General features: G+C 39.9%; 1 protein-coding gene across 1 annotated transcript in view; it reads right to left on the bottom strand.

Moving 5' to 3' along the window:
* LOC122108041 (contactin-4) overlaps positions 1-19,632 on the bottom strand; it is a 397,297-nt gene that overhangs the window by 135,822 nt on the left and 241,843 nt on the right. Inside the window, exons 5-6 of the mRNA XM_042680009.1 lie at positions 14,295-14,492; positions 593-695 (exon numbers count right to left, since the gene is read on the bottom strand). Coding sequence (XP_042535943.1) covers positions 593-695; positions 14,295-14,492 — 301 coding nt within the window. The remainder of the gene's footprint in view (positions 1-592; positions 696-14,294; positions 14,493-19,632) is intronic.

The following is a 19,632-nucleotide window of genomic DNA, read 5'->3' as shown; positions in this document are numbered from 1 at the left end:
GGTTCCCAAGTAGCTCTTTTAAGGACAATCCAGACTAAATAATAAAAGTGTGACTAATTTTCAGACCACTCTGTAAAACAGAGACCCTCTTAGAGAATAGCAGATCTTAACTATTTGTAGTCAGTCAGAAGGAACTCCAAAGAAGGGAAGAAGAAAACTGACAATTTAAAAAGAAATTCAAGAAAAAAATAATACGATGTAGCTTCTGTGAGCTAGGGCCAGAATACAAGTCCCTATTTCCCCCATACTCAGCTTGCCTGTACCTTAAATGAAGGTCATTGTTTCCCTGTCACTCTGGTTTAGACGGCATGCGCATGACAGGTCAGAGCAATAGAACAAAATACTTTCTTCAGAATTGCCCATTCTCTTTCCATTTGTGGCCATGTCGATGGCAGTAGCCCAATCTTGGCACCATTGTCTGTCTCTTCTCCATGCTCAGAGGGCAGAAGCAAAGAAGCATGTGCAGAATTGCAAAGAGAAAGCCCCTGCTTGATTTCTGTCACCTCAGCACCCAGGGCTGTGAACAGCACGAGGAAAATTCTCTACCTGCCTCAACCGAAGGGAGACGGGAGGACAAGAAACCAGAACTTACTTTCCTAGAGCAAAGCATTCCAGCTTGACTGTGGCTCCTTTGGCTGTAGGGACCGTTTCTGGAAACTGTACCTCTATTTTGGGTTCATATTCACCCATCACCCCTGTGAAGAAACAAAAGATGCAAGTCTCAGAGAGATTTCCTTCAAGATGTGCGTGCTTTCTGTTCCTGTAGGATCCTTCTACGCATCATTACGAGCATCATTAATTCCCTCAGAGAAAGCTAGCCATCTCTCCAACAGCCAGGAAATTGTGGCTCTTCTCCCAGTGCCTGCATGAGGAAAAAATCCGTATCACAGTGGTATGCCATCTGCCTAGGATTAAATTCGCCAGGCTTCTCAAAAATATGTTTTTAAGGTAGCCATGGGAGACAAACAAAATTTAGAGTGACAAATCCCTAGTCAGCACAAAAATCATCCTTTTGCAAACATACGGCACACAATTAAAATATGCAAAGCACTTAAAAAAGATACACGCCTGCTTTGGGAGGTCAGTCCAAGGTCACCATTTTCACGTTCACTTCCAAGGTCAATCTGAACCAGTCTCTACCAATTTCCGGTATCATAGTATGATTATGATCCAAGTAAGAACCTGACAAACTCAGTCTGGGCATTAAAACTAAATACTACTTCATACCAATCCATTCTCCATCTTGTCTACAGAAGTTCTAATTGTCTTAATACATTTATTCTTATTCAGTTTCTGGCTATGTAACATTATTTCTGATTCATCCAGACCAAGTGAAGTTTGGAATTATTTACTTTGCTGCATAATGACAGGTTCTCTATTTCATCTCTCTTTTATGTTTTCCACAGGTAGAGGAGAAAGACACTAAAGGGTCCAGAAGAAAAGGTTAAAAACAAGGAGCGATGGGTACAGATGCAGTAACAGATAGAAATGAGTTCACTCATTTTGCCAGCTCTATCTGCTGTTTCTGAGACGGACAGGCACCGAGAGCATCTACTCCAGCTGTGAAACAAACATCAACCCTATGTGTTAGATTCTTTGCAGTGTAGGTAGGTTTGCTATGAGGTTTATTGTTGATGTGCAAAAGTCAACATAGTTTTTTATCTTTTTTTGTAGTTGTTATTTTTTTTCCTTCCCTAGAAGGGACAGGAAGTATTAGATTTAGAAGGAACTTTAGGTAATTTTTATTTTTTTGGTCTGAGACCAGGTCTTGAACTTGGTACCTGACGCTTTTGCTCATTGGTTAGTGTTCTACCAACTGAGCCACACCTCTAACTCCTTAGATTACTCTCTTCAGTATTTTTAATTGTGGAATTCATGGAAGCATACTTTTCTAAGCTAGCAACCTCTTCTGATTTGCTTATGCCTCAAGAGGAAAAAAAAACAATCAAAATTTGAATCTATCTCTACATTTTATGAGAAGCTGTCATCTCAAAGAAGCAGTTTGCTTTTAGTTCCACAGTGAATTGGCTGGTGTTCAGGATTAAAGCAAAGGCCCGGACTCTTTATTTTAATTTTTTCCCACGGCCTCTCACCGTTGCATTGAATTACACGGTGAAATGAAACTAAACTAAAATGCACAAAATCCGGGCTTGACAAGTTCACCGTTCCTCTTGCTTTGGGCCAACATCTGTAGTGAGTGACTCGGGCTGTTCCTAGGTTTGTCTTTGCCTCCCTGTGAGCGTTTGCACAAAGCTGGGCTGTTAATAGTGTGGGAGCTTCTAACAACATCCTTCACACACAGCTGCTGAACTTGCTAACAAACAGGCTGGGCGCTTGAATCATCACTCCATAAATATCAGGAGCATGACTGAGTGCAGCGAGCGAGTTCACACCTCGTTGTTCCTGTATGTGGCTGCGTAGTCTGCACAGCAGTGTTAATTAAAAAAAAAAAAAAAGAATTGCCTTGAGAGAAAGAGGCCTTTGCCTTCCCAGGAAATCAAGAGAGTGTGCCTGGCAGTATATCAGGCGCTGGAGGGAGAGGAGATGAGGTTAAAAATACGAGGCACAGCAAGGCCTGAATAGCTATCAGGTTCAGGCCCAGCCTGCTCCTGTAAACATGACTTGGCAATTGTGTGTCTTCCATCCAACTTTGAAGCTATACCGGTGAACAAATACCATTGCCTACAACCTTCTTTTATGTATTATTAAGTTTTTTTTTTAATTGTGAAAATACAGTACAGAGGGGTTACAATTACATGAGCAAGGTAATGAGTGTATTTCTTATCAAGCATTGTTGCCTCCTCCTTTGTTTTTCCCCTCCCAAACCTACCTTCCCATCTCCACGATTATACTTCCCCCTCCGTAAAGTTGTAAAGTCTGGTTTTCAACGCAGCATCCTGTACATCTCATTGTTGCAATGGGTCCACCTGTATCCCTATTTAACCCATTTGTTTTTTCCCTTCCCCTCCCCAAATTATACCAACATCAAATACAGTGAAAACAGGTTATACCGTGGGGGAGGGACATACAAAGCAATAAAATAATCATTGGAAAGCAGTATAGAGGTTCCTCTAAAGACTCCACATAGAGCTCCCCTATGACCCAGCAACCCCACTTTTGGGCATTTACCCAAATGATCACAAACAAGACCATACTAAAGCACCATCACCACTATGTTTATTGCAGCATTATTTACCATACCTAACATATGGAACCAACTCAGATACTCCTCAGTAGATGAATGGATCAAGAAAATGTGGTATAAATACACAATGGAATTCTATGCCTCCATCAGAAAGAATGACATTGCCCCATTTGTTAGGAAATGGAAAGACTTGGAAAAAATTGTATTAAATGAAGTTAGCCAGGCCCAAAGGAACATAGGTCCCATGGTTTCCCTTATTTGCAATAACTAGTATATATCTGAGTCAAGCAGAAAAGGTCAGATAAGTTGATGTTAGGTGAAATGAACCCCAAGATAAGGACTCAAGTGGTTTTTCTTCCTTGCTATTTTTTCTAACATATTTATAAGCCTCCAACCTTCTTTAGAGCTACTAAATATTCCTGACAAGACACAGTTAGCGTCAGATTCTTGAATGGCTATCTTGTCATCCTAAAATCTCAGCTGAAAAGGTCCAGCCTGGAAGTACATTCTCCTAGGGTCTTCCCTGCTCCTCTATCTGCCCCATTCTCTAGCTCACCCTGGACTTTAAATGACCACAACACATTGAAACCTCTTCTGCTTTATTTCTTAAAGAAGTTTTCTCGAGTTACCAATGTTAAGGGCACAACAAAATAATTCACAGCAAGCTTCTGGCATTGTACAACCATCATCACAACCCAGTTTTAGAACATTTTATCACCCCAAGAAGATCTTTTATGCACGTTCATAGCTGCTTCCTGTTTCTGGTCCCAGCACTGGGTAATGTCCCATCTGATAGCTGTCCTTATTTGTCTATTTTGTACATTTCACATATATGAACTGGGCTTTTGTGTCTGGATTCCCTTCCTTGGCGTGTTTTCAACACCCATCCACAGTTTAGCATATATAATTTGATCTTTATTTTTTCTTGAAGAATAGCACTCTGCTATATGGACATACCACATTTTGCTTATCTGTTTGTGGGTTGTATCAGTTTCCTAGGAGTGCTATAACAGAATTATTACAGACTGGCTAAAAGGAGAAGAGACTTACGCTCTTACAGTTCTACAGTCTAAAAGCCACAAATGGAGTTGCGGATGGAGTCATGCTCTAAGTCTCTGGGTACAATCCTTCTTTGCTTCGTCCCTGGTTCTCGTGGTTGCTGTCATTCAGCCGTCTTTGCCTTTGCTGTCAAGGTCTCTTCCAAATGACGCCCGACCGTATTAAATTAAGGGCTTTCCTGTTCTAAGATGACCTCATCTCTATGAACCACATCTACAGTGACCTTGCTGCTAAAGAAGGCCACATCCTGAGGCCCTGGGGTTTAGGATATCAGCATACCTTCCTTGACAGCACAATCCAATGGATGATCCTGGTTGATGGAGATTTGCTTGCTTCTGCTTCTAGCTACAAATCCATATGCAAGTCTATGTGGAGGTATGCTTTACTGTATGTTCCTTCTGCCTTTCATATCCAGGACTCTGGTCTCTGGCTTTGTGTCTCAGCTCAAACAATGCCATCTCGGAGCAATATTGTCTAATCACTCTATCTAAGACGGGTCTTCCGTATTACTCCCCATTATTTTTCACGTTACTGATCACGATTTACAATTCTCTCATTTGCCTGCGCGTTTCGCATTTGTCTTCTATCTAGATGATAAAACACGTAACTCTGAGTGATGTGCCTGTCTTTTTTATACTTCTTATCTTCTATTGCAGTCTCCCGGCTGTCTATATGTTCAGTGAATAACTACTGGCATAAAACATTTTACAAACTTGAGCGCCCCCTCAACTATCATTGCTGTTTTCCATCATGTTTATGGCTATTTACATACATGGCCTCTCTTCTGTTATACATTTTTACCCTCTGTGGAATAGAAACCTTTCCAATGGTTTCCTGGATCCTTCAAGCTGTGTGCCCAGAATATGAAAAAAGACGATATGAACAAGATATGAACAAGATGAACAGACATGTGGTGTGGGTGGGGGAAGACAGAAGAGTAGAAGTCTTTAGCTACCGCAAATGTGCCCCCTCATGAGAGGGTATACTATGAACATGACAGACCTGATCTTTGTCTTCATATATTGATATATATTTGGTCCGTGGCACAGAAATATAGCATATGTGGGGAATGATCAGTTGTTTACTGAATAGCTAAGGGAGTTGATTTCATGAGATAGGGTTGGCTAAAAATTCCTAGAAATTCTGAAGCTGCCCAGGGCTCTTCATTTCAGCCATCCGGAGCATTTCCATTTCTGATCAAATAAGTAGAGATAGAGCCCGAGAATCTGCATTCCTAAAAAGCTTCAGATGATGATACCGATGCTGCTGATCTGAAGAACATCTTCAGGATCTCTTCCCTAACTAAAAGCAAAAAGTCAGATGCTCCAATGGACTCAAATGAACGCTGGTATAATCACTAGGAGGGCCTGAGATTCCTACCAGGGAAAAAGCCCATCAGAAACCTGGACAGTGTACCCGACCTGTATCAACGATTATCACACTTCCCAAACCTGGGCAATTATCAAGGTTTTCATTGATGGCTGTCAGAACCTAAAATTTAGCAAAATAACCAGCAATTTACAGAACAGGAAAGAGAAATCAGCCACATACCATGCTGATTTAAGCACAATTTGCAAAGCCCTGTGTTGACAGAAGGAGGGCACTTTGCAGAATTGTGTGCCCCAAGATTTCACCAATGATGACCTTAGCTGAGCCTGTGCTTGCTAAAATAAATCTCAGAAGGAACAGTTACCAACTTCCACAGAGTGATTTGTCCTACTGAAAAACACAACTTGCAAAAGTTGTTTGAAAGGAAGTTCCCATGTTGCCTTTCTTGACTTGCTTTTCATTCATCAAAAACTATCTGCAAAGAAGCTAGTTTGTTACATGAATTCCCTTGTTTGCGTTTACCATTCTGCCATTCTAAATCAGTCCTGTTTTCTTTCAGGGTAAAGGGGATGGACGAAGTCTGGTGAACTGTTCCCTTCTATGTTTTCCCACCACACAGAGGGTCAGTTCACCCTGAGTTTGAAGCAACAACTGTCCACAAAGAATTTCCTTATTTGTTCACCCTGGTCCCACCATTTCTGTGTTCCCCTCACCCTCCCAAAGACAAAGAAATGAACAAACAAGACAAAAGGAAAAGAAAACAAAAACAGCAACAAAAGAAAAAAATGCCTCTTGTTTCCATTTCCTGGAACTCACCTTGAAAATGAACTATACAACTTGTGGATGGGGATGCGAGGAAAAAACTGGGAGGGAGCAACAGAAGAGGTGACGTTGTTCAAAATGAATGGATTCTTTTTGTTTGTTTTTTGTTGGTCATGGGGCTTGAACTCTGGGCCTGAGTGCTGTCCCTCAGCTCTTCAGCTCAAGGTGAGCACTCTACCGCTTGAGCCACAGTGCCACTTCCGGTTTTCTAGTGGTTTATTGGAGATAAGAGTCTCATGGACTTTCCTGCCCAGGCTGGCTTTGAACCGCCATTCTCAGATCTCAGCCTCCTGAGTAGGTAAGATTACAGGCATGAGCCACCGGCGCCCAGCTAAAATGAATGTGTTCTTTATCTGACTTATGAAACTGTAACTCTTCTGAACATCACCTTTACAATAAAAATAGATAAATCAAAAAGTAAAGAATCTCCTTCTTGCCAGGTGCTTGTGCCTCACACCTGTAATCCTAGCTACTGTGGAGGCTGAGATTTGAAGATAATGGTTATCTCCAGTTAACCACCCAAAAGCTGGACATAGATTTGTAGCTCAGGTGATAAAGCACCTGCCTTGAATCAAAAAGCTGAGGAACAGCACCTAGTTTCTGAGTTCAAGACTCAATTTGTACACACACACACACACACACACACACACACACACACACACATTTCTCTCTGTTGCTCGAGAGGAAAAGAGGAAAAGAAAGGCTACTTATCATGACTACTTATCAGATAGGCTATTTATCAGAAACTCCTAAGAGATGAAAATGAATCCCACAATTTGGCTTAAAAGAATTCTGCATCTTCTTCATTCTTTATTAATAATGAAAAAACAGAGGTAACTTTTTCCAAAAGGCTGTCTTATACAATGGCAGAAGAACCATGTATGCTTTCTTGTCTGGGTCAGTGTTGATTGCCTAAATTACTGAACTAATTTACTAATTGTTCTCAGTGTGCAGAACTGATTAAAAGGCCATCCTCGGAGCCAATTTTGCCTTCCTTTGGGGGAATACTCACATGTGCATTCTACTAGAAAGTACATGGGGCTGGGCATGGTGGTCCATGTTTGTGATCCCAGCTGTACCAGAGGCTGTGAGTAGAGGAATCATAGGCAGGTAAAATCACACGATCCTATCTAATAAATAACTAAAGCCCAATAGGGTTTGGGTATGGCTCCTGTGGAAGAGCATCTGCCTAACAAGCACAAGGTCTGGAGTTCAAAACTCCAGTACTGACATAAAACAGTGCTTGTATGAATGGCTTTCTCTACCTCTGTACATAAGCATGTTAGGTTAAGTCTCTGTAGCCACAAAGAAAAAGAATTCTGATAGATATTCTAGATAGATAGTCCCAGTAGGTTTTATCTATCACGTTATCAGGAGTCAGCAAAGATTGTCTTCGAAAAAAACAGGTAGTGCGGACTTTATTTAGGTTTTGTGGACTATGTAATCTTTGCCACTACCTCAACTCTCCCATTTAGCTGGAGAGTAGCCACAGACAAAACACCCACAAATGGGTGGGGTTATGTGTCAATAAAACTTTATTTAAATCAAATAGATGATAGGCTTATGAGCCCTAACTGGTTGACTGATATTAATGAAATAAGAAGATAGTGAACATTGGAAGACTCAGTATCATCAACAAAGTACTGAAACTAACAAGAGAGTCCAGCAAGCCTATCACATACTGAATCACTTAACAAGGACAGCAGTCTTTACAACCATCAGTAAAAATTAACCAGAGTGTGATTACAAATAATCTATGTTGCCATATAGCTCTTCCCCCTCACATTGCAGTTAGATTTCTCAACTAGACTATCATCTGAAGGAATAGAAAGGCTCAATAAATATTGTTCGACTAACTACCTGACCAATGTCCACTTTGTTCTAGATTAGGCATCTCCAGTGTCTCCTGTCATTCCAAATCCCTCTGTCTGTAAATCTACTGCTTAAAACACACTCCGGTCATGAGGCAATGTTAGGCCTTTCACTAACTTGGAGCACTCTAAGAGTGTAGGTTCCCAGGGGCTGAGCTTGGGTCTTTGACTTTGTAATGTATTACATGATGTGCATTGAACAGATGCTTCCTATCTGACTAGCCAAAAGACCATCCAAGACCTCTGGCCCCAATGGACCTGAATGGAATTGGCTGCTAGAGGTCTGAAGCTCACTTCCAAGTTCCTAAGCTTGTCAAACCGTCAAAATATCCAGAGCCATTAAGACTCTATTAAATCAGATTAGCCGTGGCAGTTTAGCAAACTATCACACATCCTTTAAGTCATTTTGATGTTTTCCTCCTCAGACATGTTTTACGCCCCCATATCCTTGACTCTGATCTAGTTAGGGAATTAAAAACAAGACAATTTTGGCTGTGACAAAGCTACACAACAGTTGAAATTAGAAGTGCAAGTTAAATAAAAGCAATGCCTTTCGGTGTATACTCTAGATCTTAAAAATGATCTTAGGCTGAAGATGTTTCTCAAGTAGTAGAGTATTTGTATTTAGCAGGCACAACCCTTCAGTTCAGAACTCTAGCATCACACACAAAAAATAAGATAAAATAACGTTTAAGTGGAGGTCATACATTTCCTCATTGTATGTCTAAATGCTAGAAGGTTGTACAATCTGAAAGACATGTCCCTAGTGTCTAGGTTTTGTATCTGATCTCATGGCTAATTAGTCTACAAATACAGCAATATGTTTATTCAGACAAGTTATGTTTGTAAAGGGCTACACGGTGATCTGATGAAGTCTGAGTCAAAATGATGAATATTTATTGACCATAGTTGGCCATATCACACAGCAGTGAACATTCTCCCAAATATTCTAGTTTTCTCTTTCCCATTCTAGTTATGGTCTTAATCCTGGGACCGTGAGCAGATGCATTGTTTTGCGACTACAAGCTTGAGTGGTCTCACAGGTGAAGGCTCACACGTGGTCTCTGTGAGCCTCAAAAAGTGAAGGCACCTGGCTGAATGCCACTTCTATCTGTGTTGGTGTTTGGAAGAAAACTGGACAAACAGGACAGCATTTGTCTTGCCCAGTGAGTAAGTAGTATTGGAAGTTGTATGGCCTGTGTGAATGTTGAGATTGGAGAAAAGCAAGCCAGAGAGTGGCAATTGGACTCCCACCAGATAAGAACAAGGAATCTTGGATATGACTGTATTGTAAACCAGGCTTTCTTTGCTTGTTTGAGAAGGAAACTAAGGGCATGACTGTCTCCTGTGAGCGGTAGATCTGGGAATACACCCTAGATTTCAACACTTTCCCCCTCTTATCTTTCAGGCCTGCATATACTCAGCACATCTATTTCTGTCCCCTTTCTAAAGTACATTGAATTTTCATGATACTAAGTTCATTAGCTGGTCTTTCCTCTGCTAGGGGAAAGCTTGATTTAAGGTGAGAATATTACATGTTTTGATGCAATGCTTGGTCAATATTTCCATGCGTTAAGTAAAATTAAGTTGGGGAAAACAGGTGTGGACTTAGGAAAATATGTTCCGATCTTTCAGTTATATTTAAGAATATAAATATGAACTTAACATATTTTGTTTAAAATTTGTTTAAAAACATTTGGGAAAGTTTACATTTTACCTATAAAGGTAAAATAACTGGTTTATATGCATTACATATTATGTATGTATATATATATATATGAGTCAATTTATATATGCTTAGCAATACAAATAAACACATAAAGATCTAAAAAGCCAATATAAACTAGAGCTCTGTAAAAATTAGATTCCTACAAATAAAATGAATGTATGTAAAAAAATAAATACATGGATGTAGGAGAGAAAGGAGAAAAGAATTTTAAACTCTAAGGTAAGATACATTTATTTCCTTGTTCCTTAGTATCTTTTTTTACATATATTGCTATTGTGGGATAAGATTGAAAAACATTTAACAATTAGTGTGCATTGCACAGGTCCATCAGATAGACCCAGGCTATAAGCCACTCAGCATCTGTCTTGGTTCTATGAAGTAAAACAAAGATGTGCCAAACTAATCTCTAGCTAGTCTCCAGGAAAACACAGAAATAGGCAAAGGCTAGACAATGATTTTTCATGCTCAATTACATACGTGTGTGTGTGACATTCATAAACATCCTTACAGACTTTATCTCATTTTCCCAATTTCTCATTTCTATGGTAATTCTTTGCATCCTTAGCTATTTCAGACAGAGTCAAGGTTAATGGATAAAAACAGAAGAAATAGCCAGAATGATTATCATGGCTTTCTATTATTTCTCTGATGGTTCTGTTGCATGGTAGTCTGTTACCTCTCTTTACGGAAATATAGGGAGAACACTTTGTAGAGAGCATATTACACAGCAAGCTCCTATCTATCTACCTATGTATTTCTCTCTCTCTCTGTCTTTGTCTCTGTCTCTGTCTTTGTCTCTGTCTCTATTTGTCAGTCATCAGTCTTGAACTCAGGGCCTGAATGCTGTCCTTATGTTATTGTTTCCTTCTGGGGGGTTGTTTTTTTTCCTAAGGCTAGTGTTTGATATATGTAAAACAAAACAAAACAAACCCACAGAAATTGTTCTAAAAGAGATATAATAGAGCGAAGAAGCAAACACAAGAGGAGAAAAGACAGCTGTGCAAACTTTTACCAGCAAAGATTGAACACTTTAGAGTGTAATAGTATCAGCATTCTGAAAGTATTATATCTACCCTTCTCTGCCATGATCTGTCCAAACTTTATAACACCAAGGAGAGTACCATCTATCCACTACTGTAATTTGCTTAAAATATAATTTGTTGAGCATAGGTTAGGGAGGAAAGTTCTTGATGTTATACTTTGATTTTGTCCGTGTTTGAACCACGTTATATTTGTTTTAATATACCAAACATCTCTCAGATGTAGATATCATTATCATAACGTTCAGAAGGAAAAAAATCAAAGGGCAATGAGATTCAATGAGTATCTCTAAGTGACACAGTTACTGAATGCTGGGGATCTGTTCTGCTCAGAGATGGACGGTAGGAAGGTGGCAGCCACAGGAAGTTCTATGTAACGTCTTCCAGAGTGGTAGCATGCTAGGGCCATGTGGTAAATACTGTCAGACATACAGACATGGATACCACACCCGATTCTGATCAGAACCTGGGCCAGGATCATGGTTCACACTTTATGGTTCATCATCTCTTCCCAGGCTAGAAGCAATGAATCATTCTACCTCTTTACATATATCTGCTCTTAGCAAAAAGAAAGGACTCATTGTGGCATTTAGTATAGGTCAAGCGGAAACACCTGCTTTGCCTTGCTTATCACATTTCAGAGACAGAAGGAGGGTGCAAATTTTCGAGTTGCTTCAATGACTGAAATGGATGTATCAATTCTACACTCTACTTGTACTTTTATCAGTCTAATACGGTCACTAAACACAAGATCTTGTGGAGTGATCATTCCATTGATTTTACTCTCACAGGAGAGACTTAAATAAGAATATCATCATTATTTTGCCATTTCTCTTGATTTATTTTCCTCCTTTTCTCTCACCTTCAGACAAGAGCTAATTAAATAACCTGTTTTGTGCTTAGTAATACAGCTTGAGTATCCCTTTTATGTACTCCAGTCTAAATTGCAAAGACATTATAAATTAGACCATGAAATGCTCATGGAAATTTCAGAATGAAAGGCCATTAATTGCAGAATGAGATTTAAGCCTCCTAAATTGGTGATAAAATATTCTAACACTAGTATTTATCATGTCTATGAAGACACGTTCGCCATCAAGATAAGTATAAAAGCCAAGCAAAAGGCAGAATTGTTGCCAACCTGAGATATACAGACGGATTCTAGACTTTTTGTGCTTCCTGATTACTTTTGTTGGTGCTTTGGGAAGCAGCAGTTTTATATGGCATTTATCTTTGGCTAGATCCCAATGCATTAAAGTCAGTATTTCATTACACCTCTAAGTTGACTCACCCAAACAGATATTGTTGAGTAGGCATTTAAGTACAAATGCATTCTGGGTAGGGACCAGAAGGGACTGTATTTTTTATTTTATTTTCAATTTTCTAATTTTATTTTATTTTTTTAGCTATTTCTTACAAAATATCCCTAGAGCATATCTTTTGAAAGTTTCTTCATCATTACTTCTGGAAAGATAGCAATGACAGCTTTGATAGAAATGTTACCTTGCTTACTTTTCTCTTTAAACAGACAGTTGTTCAGTTTTATTTAGTGCAGTGCATCTTCAACACCAACATGTTAATTTAACATTAGTCACATGGCAAGCCAGATGCTGAGATCCAGTACAAAGTATAGTATGATCTTTGCTTGATCACAATGTGAGCAGGGCATGCAAGGAAAGCTGATTAGTAAATATAGATAAACAAGGTGAAGAGGGAGAGCTGGAGCAAAAACTAAACAAAACAACAAGAAAAACCCCACAGGCCAGGCACTGGTGCCTCACACCTGTAATCCTAGCTACTCAGGAGGCTGAGATCTGAGCATTGTGGTTTAAAGTCAGTCCAGGCAGGAAAATCCATGAGCTTCTTGTCCCCAAGTAACCACCAGAAAACTGGAAGTGATGCTGTGGTTCAAAGGGGTAAAGTGTTAGTCTTGAGCTAAAGGGCTCAGGGAAAGCATCCAGGTCCCAAGTTCAAGCCCCACAATTGACTAAAACAAAAGGAAAAGAAAAGAAAAAAAGAAAACACACACACACACACACACACACACACACACACACACACACATACACACACACACACACAAACAAAAGAAAGATCCAGAGAACAAATCAATGTTCCTGTTGCCAGGGAGAAGCTGGGCTTTCAGTTTTATAAACCTTGTCTAAAATAATACTCTCAATCTTTTTGTTCTTTGGAAACCGGTGAATCACCAGTGCCCAGTTGGAATCATTACATTTTGGTTATGTGGCTCTGGGATTTAATATTTAACTTATTTGAAGTGAGCCTCAGTTGCCTCAACTGTGATTTCTTGCCTTCTTTGCCTCTCAAGTTGTGAAGATTACTGGAGTGACCTACTGTTGTGGGCCCAACCAGTGTTATATTTGCAGAAACTGAAAGACTAGCACCTATCAATTACCCAAGTGAGAGTTTGTCACTACAGGAAAGAAAGACTTGCTACCCAGGAGGCTAAGATGTAAAGATTGAGGTTGAAAGCCAGCCTGGGCAGAAAAGTCTATGTGACTCTTATCTCCAATAAACTATTCAGAAAAAGCCAGAAGTGGCACTGTGGCTCAAGTGGTAGAGCACTAGCCTTGAGCAAAAGGAGGCTTAGCAATAGCACCCAGGCCCTGGCAGGGTTCAAGCCCCAGAACCAGCAAAAAAATAAAAAATAAATAAAAATAGAAATAAAGAAGAGCATTTCAGGAAGAGGGAGCAACATATGTACAAACCTCTGGTAGACAAATCTAGGCCTTGGACTGTAAGACTGGTGTACCATGCATTGAGGACATTTAGCTAATTAAGGTGAAATTCATATATTTTATTGAAATAATCTCATTACAGAGCAGGAAACTAAATCTTGTGTCTCCACCTAGCCAAGTATCATGCCTTGACTGTTATAAATCCAGAGGTGATTTGGATAATTTAAGCCTTTCTGCACCCCAAATTCTAAATTACACAGAATTGATTAATGAGCTAATTGTTCAACCTTTCACTTAATGCTGCCTGTGTGCACAATTGAAGTGAGAGAGAAACAAGAAATAGATTCCTTTGTTATTTATATTCTTCTGCATCCATTCCTGTTGAGGTTGGCAATTAGATTTCTAATTAGTCTTCCAAAATGGATTCATGGGGTTATTTCTTACACAAGTAGAAAAAAAAGCACTGGGGACCAAATTCAGAAAGCATTAAACTTTTCTTATTTAAAGCTTTGTGTGTCAATTACATCAACTATCATTTCATATTCAACCTCTGATGGCGAAAGATCAGGGTGAACAAAATTGGATAGTTGGATAACTCACCATCATTCCGCAGTATTAGTGGCGTGGGGGGGCCCAGGACCTTGTGGTTTGTCACAGTATTTGTAACCACGCAGGTATAATTCCCAACATCTGATTTTTCTACTTTGGCAATGTATAGGTTTCCAGTCTCTTGAGAAACGAAGCGACGATTATCCTGATAGGAAGGGTATTCATTGAAGATCCAGGCATAGCTCAGCTCTGAAAAGCAAAAAGAAACCTCACTACAAATATATTTCTTTTTCCCCCCTTTTTTTGTGGGGCTTGAACTCTGGGCCTGGGTGCGGTCCCTTAGCTCTTCAGCTAAAGGCCAGTGTTCTACCTCTAGAGCCACAGCATTACTTCCTACAAATATATTTCTTTTTTTTCTGGATAAGGGAATTTTACTGTAATCCAGGACGGAAATGGTTGAGTTAGACATGTGCACTGTTGCCAGGTACCTGTAATCCTAGCTACCCAGGAGGCTGACATATGGAGGATCACAGTTTGAAGTCAGTTGGGGCTGAAAAGTTCATGAGACTCTCATCTCCAATTAACCACCAAAAGTCTAGAAGTGGAGCTATGGCTCAAGTTTTAGAAAAAACTTGAGTGAAAAAGCTAAGGGACAGTGCCTATGCCCTAAGTTTAAGTGCCAGGATTGCCACCAAAAAATATTGTGTGGTCAAAGAACAACATTTTTGCAAATCCTTATTTATCCTACAAACGCCAGTGTTATAAATGGAGTCATATCTGAAACTGTTCCTTTAAGACTTCTTATTTTTCTTAGGGCTTAGGTAAATGTTTTACAAATGAACACAGGAGTTTCTGCTGTCCATTTCAGAGAACCCTAAATGACACTGAGTTTCTACAGTTTGTTTCAGTGCACTCTTCTGCTTTGAAAACATAAGAAAACAACAACCACAAAAATCCCATGAACGTCTGCTGCTCCAGGCTCTGCAAACTTCCCCTCTAGGCAGCGTGAACTCCAGATGGATCCAAGGCTGAAAATGGTAGATGAGCTATTGGTACCAATTAGTCAAAATTTTATCTTTGAACTTGTATTTGGGGGGAGCAGGTGGGAGTGGGGTGGGAGGGGAGGTGGGACCTCTGGTCTTGGAACCGGTTGGCTGAGTTACTGTAGGTCACGATAGAATCTCAGGTTAAGTTCTACATGCTTGAAACGTCCTTGAAAGATGGCAGAAAGGCCCCTAGAGTGAGTGGAGGTCACTCTCATTATTGTGAAAGGAATTGGTGTGTAATCCTTTGCTGGAACCCAGTGCTAACTGACCTCAACAACTGAATGTGCAACAGGAAGCACATTTTGCCTCCATCATCAAAAGCAGAGTCTAGAAGGTTCTGCTCTCTTTTATCCCCACATGGTAACATTTGCACATGCTTTCTTCTAGAGTCATAATTATATCTCTGAGAGAATAGCTAATCATTTTATTTAGGCATGTGCATGTAATTAGAAGTAACCCCATGCTGATGGCAAGAGGAAACATCAATAAACAAATGCTCACAGCAGAAGACAACTTTCCTCAAGAACTAAAATCCCCCAGGGAAGGAAAGACCCCTATATTAGGTCATGAAGAAGCTCAGTCCAATATGGCAGCCTCCATCTAAGGACTAGAGATGTGAACAATGGTCTTCTCCCTGTACCCAAAAAGTGAGCAAAACCTGCTCAGGTAAACCCAGTCATCTCTCAGTGCCTCGGTTTTCTCTTCTGAACAATTTCTTTTTTTTTCTTTTTTTGGGGGGGCGGTCCAGTCATGGGGCCTGAACTCTGGGCCTGGGCGCTGTCCCTCAGCTCTTCAGCTCAAGGCTAGCGCTCTACCACTTGAGCCACAGCGCCACTTCTGGCTTTTTTCTTTTTGCGTATGTGGTGCTGAGGAATCGAACCCAGGGCTTCAGGCATGCAAGGCAAGCGCTCTACCACTGAGCCACATTCCTTGCCCTGAACAATGAATTCTGTAGTAGGCATCTGCCTCATTATCTTCTAGCTGGAGGCAAAGCATTCAGAAGGTAAGAAGACCAAAGTTTGAACCTGAGTTACATAACAGAATCATTTAACATCAAGTTGATGTTAGGTGAAATGAACCCCAAGATAAGGACTCAACTGGTTTTTCTTTCTTGCGATTGTTTCTAACATATTTATAAGATGATTTCTTTATTGCTTTCTATGTCCCTCGCCCACAGTATAACCCTTGCTTTCACTGTATTTTATGTTGGTATAATTTGTGGAGGGGAAGGGAAAAAACAAATTGTTTAAATAGGGATACAGGTGGACCCATTGCAACAATGAGATGTAGAAGATGTTACGTTGAAAAGCAAACTTTACAACCTTGGCGGGCGGGGGGGGGGGTGGGGAGGGGGGGAGGATGGTGGGGTGGGGGGGGAGATGGGAGGGCAGGGATGGGAAGGGGAAACAAAGGAGGAGGCAACAATGCTTGATTAGAAATGTACTCATTACCTTGCTCATGTAATTGTAACCCCTCTGTATGGTATTTTCACCATAAAAATTATTTAGAAATTATAAAAAAGAGAAGTATTTAAACTCTCTCTTTCCCCTACCTCTCTCTTTTTCTTTCTTTTGGTACTAGGATTAGAACTCAGAGTCTCTCTGGGTATGGTGGTGTGCTCCTGTAATTGCAGCCATGTAGCAATAATGTTGCAGCCAACAGCAATAATGACAAAGCTAAACAAAAGTATTATGGGGGTAGCTTAAGTGGTAGAGTGCTTGCTTAGTACAAGGCCCTGAGTAGAAACTCCTGTATAACCAAAAAACAAAGGAAAATAGAAATAAAGTATAGTCAGGAAGGATGAGTTCAGTCATACTTGGATCTTCACTAAACACAATCGACAGGATAAGTTCAGGCACCCTGGGAGGTACTGTAGCATCCAGGGAGGAAGCAATTCAGTGATAACACTTGCTCATACTGTCCTGTATGATTATGGATGAGCACACTGTCATGATACCTTGCCTGCTCTCTCTCAGAGCCCAGTTTGCCTTGTTGCTTGAGATCATGCATGTGATCCCTGGGCCTGAGCGCTGTCCCTCAGCTCTTCAGCTCAAGGCAGGCGCACTACCACTTGAGCCACAGCGCCACTTCCTTCCATGCATTTTAATGAATGGAAGAGGTGCATCCGTATTAGAAGGAAATGAACATAGTTGAATAAAGAACAAATGACAGCAAGATTAACCAAAGGAAGAAAAGAAAATAGAAAAAAATCAGAATGGGAAACTTGTAATAATTTTGTGAACTTATGACACTGACAGTATAAGTTTTCATGCTGGTATTATAACCAGTTCTTATGCTGTAGAAAAAGAAACACTATAGTTGCCAGGAAGAGACACAAAGAGATGGAGTTAAGCAGCCTACCAATGCTGGCCCCAAAGTCTTAGGTAGTGAACTGGAAAAATCACAATGAACTAAGTGCTCTGAGCCTCTCACACAGGGGAAATCTTTCATCACGATATTAACTTAGTTTCCTTCACAACAAACATCACCCTTTGAAATACTGTGTTTTTACTCATATATATATATATACATATATGTATATATATATATATATATATATATATGCACACATACATACATACACATATACAAGTATATACACATATGTATATATTTTTCCAGGGCAATCAGGAAGGAGTAAAATGGATATCATGCAGTAAGAATATAATATGAGAAAAGGCAAAAAGTATAGGAAAGCTACAAAGTAGCAACAGATTACTTGGTCTAGCAAGGGTCAATGTGTAGCATCAGAATGTATCAGAGCAGAGGATGACCTGAAGTTTCTGGATAAACTCCCATTTCAGTACTCCATTAGGAAACAAGAGCCCTTGATATTTGAAAGTAAAGAGCAACATTATTACACCACTCAACAGACAATACGGATTTCCCCTAAGAACCAAAATCTATTTTTATCAGAACAGAACATTAATCCATTGGGTTCTGTGAAATGCTATCAACATTCTGAAAAGAAAAGCCAAGTAAATAAAACAAAAATAAATCCTTGTGAGCTGCAACGGGAAGAGAAAAAAAATGTATCCCACTCAGTTTGATTTCCCCAGGGATTTCCATGCAATATTTATCCTTCCTCAAAACTTGACAGATTTCTTTTGATAAGTTTTCGCACACTAATTGCTCTGGAAGTGACAGACAGTTTGTGTCCCATTGGCAATTTGTAACCACCGAGTAAACAGATCCTTGGAATGTAATATATTACATAGATTTCAAAGCTTCTGATGCTCAATTGGCAATACTGAGACTAGTTATAATACAATGCTAATTAAGGCGGAAGGACCTAGCAATGGTTCTATGATTTTTAGCATTGAGAGCTATTGGAAATTAACTCTGAAACTTCACTCGCTCAGTAGGTTCTTTCCTTCATACCATTTGCTAATAATGAAAGATAGGTCATTTGCTATTCTCCTGAAAAATAAAAGACACCAATAAGACCATTTTAAAATGAGGTGCCTGTTGACCCAATTCTCCCAAGGTGAATGTGTTGTCTGCATGGTTACTCTGAACTTCTTTCCACACGTTTCTTTCTGGAGTTGGATAATGCATCCTCATGTTGAGTTCTAGTCCAGCAGTAACTAAGAAGGCAGCTTTTAAAGAGGCTTCTCTTTAATACTTAAATTTTCCAGGATGATAGGATCCTTGTTCAGCCCCTGCAATTTTAGAGACCAGAAAGCTGGCGTGAAGGAAAGGACAAGAGTTGATGGTTACAGAGAATTGGGGACAAAGCAGGGAATGGGGGACAGGCTCAATGTTCAGAGAAGACGGCTGGGTTAGGACACCAGCCGTTTAGGGCTAGTTTAGTTTGGGGCTAGAAGAGGTTTAGTTCTCTTATCTGTGAATTGAAGGAGTAGGATGAGATGACTTATTTTGTTTTTAATGGTTTCGTGTTAGAATTCTGTACATTGTAACTGTGTGTTTTACTCACATTGACAGAATGGTCTGGAAGAAAAGTGAGATCTAAAGAAACCCTGTATCTGTTAAAAATCACCCTGGTAGTTACTGGTAAACCAAAGAATTAGACAGTTACTTAAAGTACTGGTATGTAGGCCATCTATCAAAGTATGTATAGGAAAAAAAATTAAGGTGTTTAGATTTGGGTCCCATCTGTAAGACATTTCATTATAAAAATGCAAGTACTCTCTACTTTGAAAGAATCTGAACTCTGAAGCAGTTTTGGTGCCAAGCACTTTGGGCAAAGGATGTTTAACTTGCACTAATTTTGGAGGAATGAAATCGTGAGGAAGGGATTAGATAAGGCTCGGTGCTAAATCTCAAACAGCCTTGTGGCAAGCAGGTCTAAAAATAAGCCTCTGACTAAGGGGCTACTGCTT

This window comes from Dipodomys spectabilis, unplaced genomic scaffold, assembly GCF_019054845.1.
Source record: "Dipodomys spectabilis isolate Male_0828 unplaced genomic scaffold, ASM1905484v1 ptg000054l, whole genome shotgun sequence".
NCBI classification, from domain to species: Eukaryota; Metazoa; Chordata; class Mammalia; order Rodentia; family Heteromyidae; genus Dipodomys; species Dipodomys spectabilis.
Note: the sequence above shows the minus strand (reverse complement) of the source record. Positions and strands in the feature narration are given on the sequence as shown.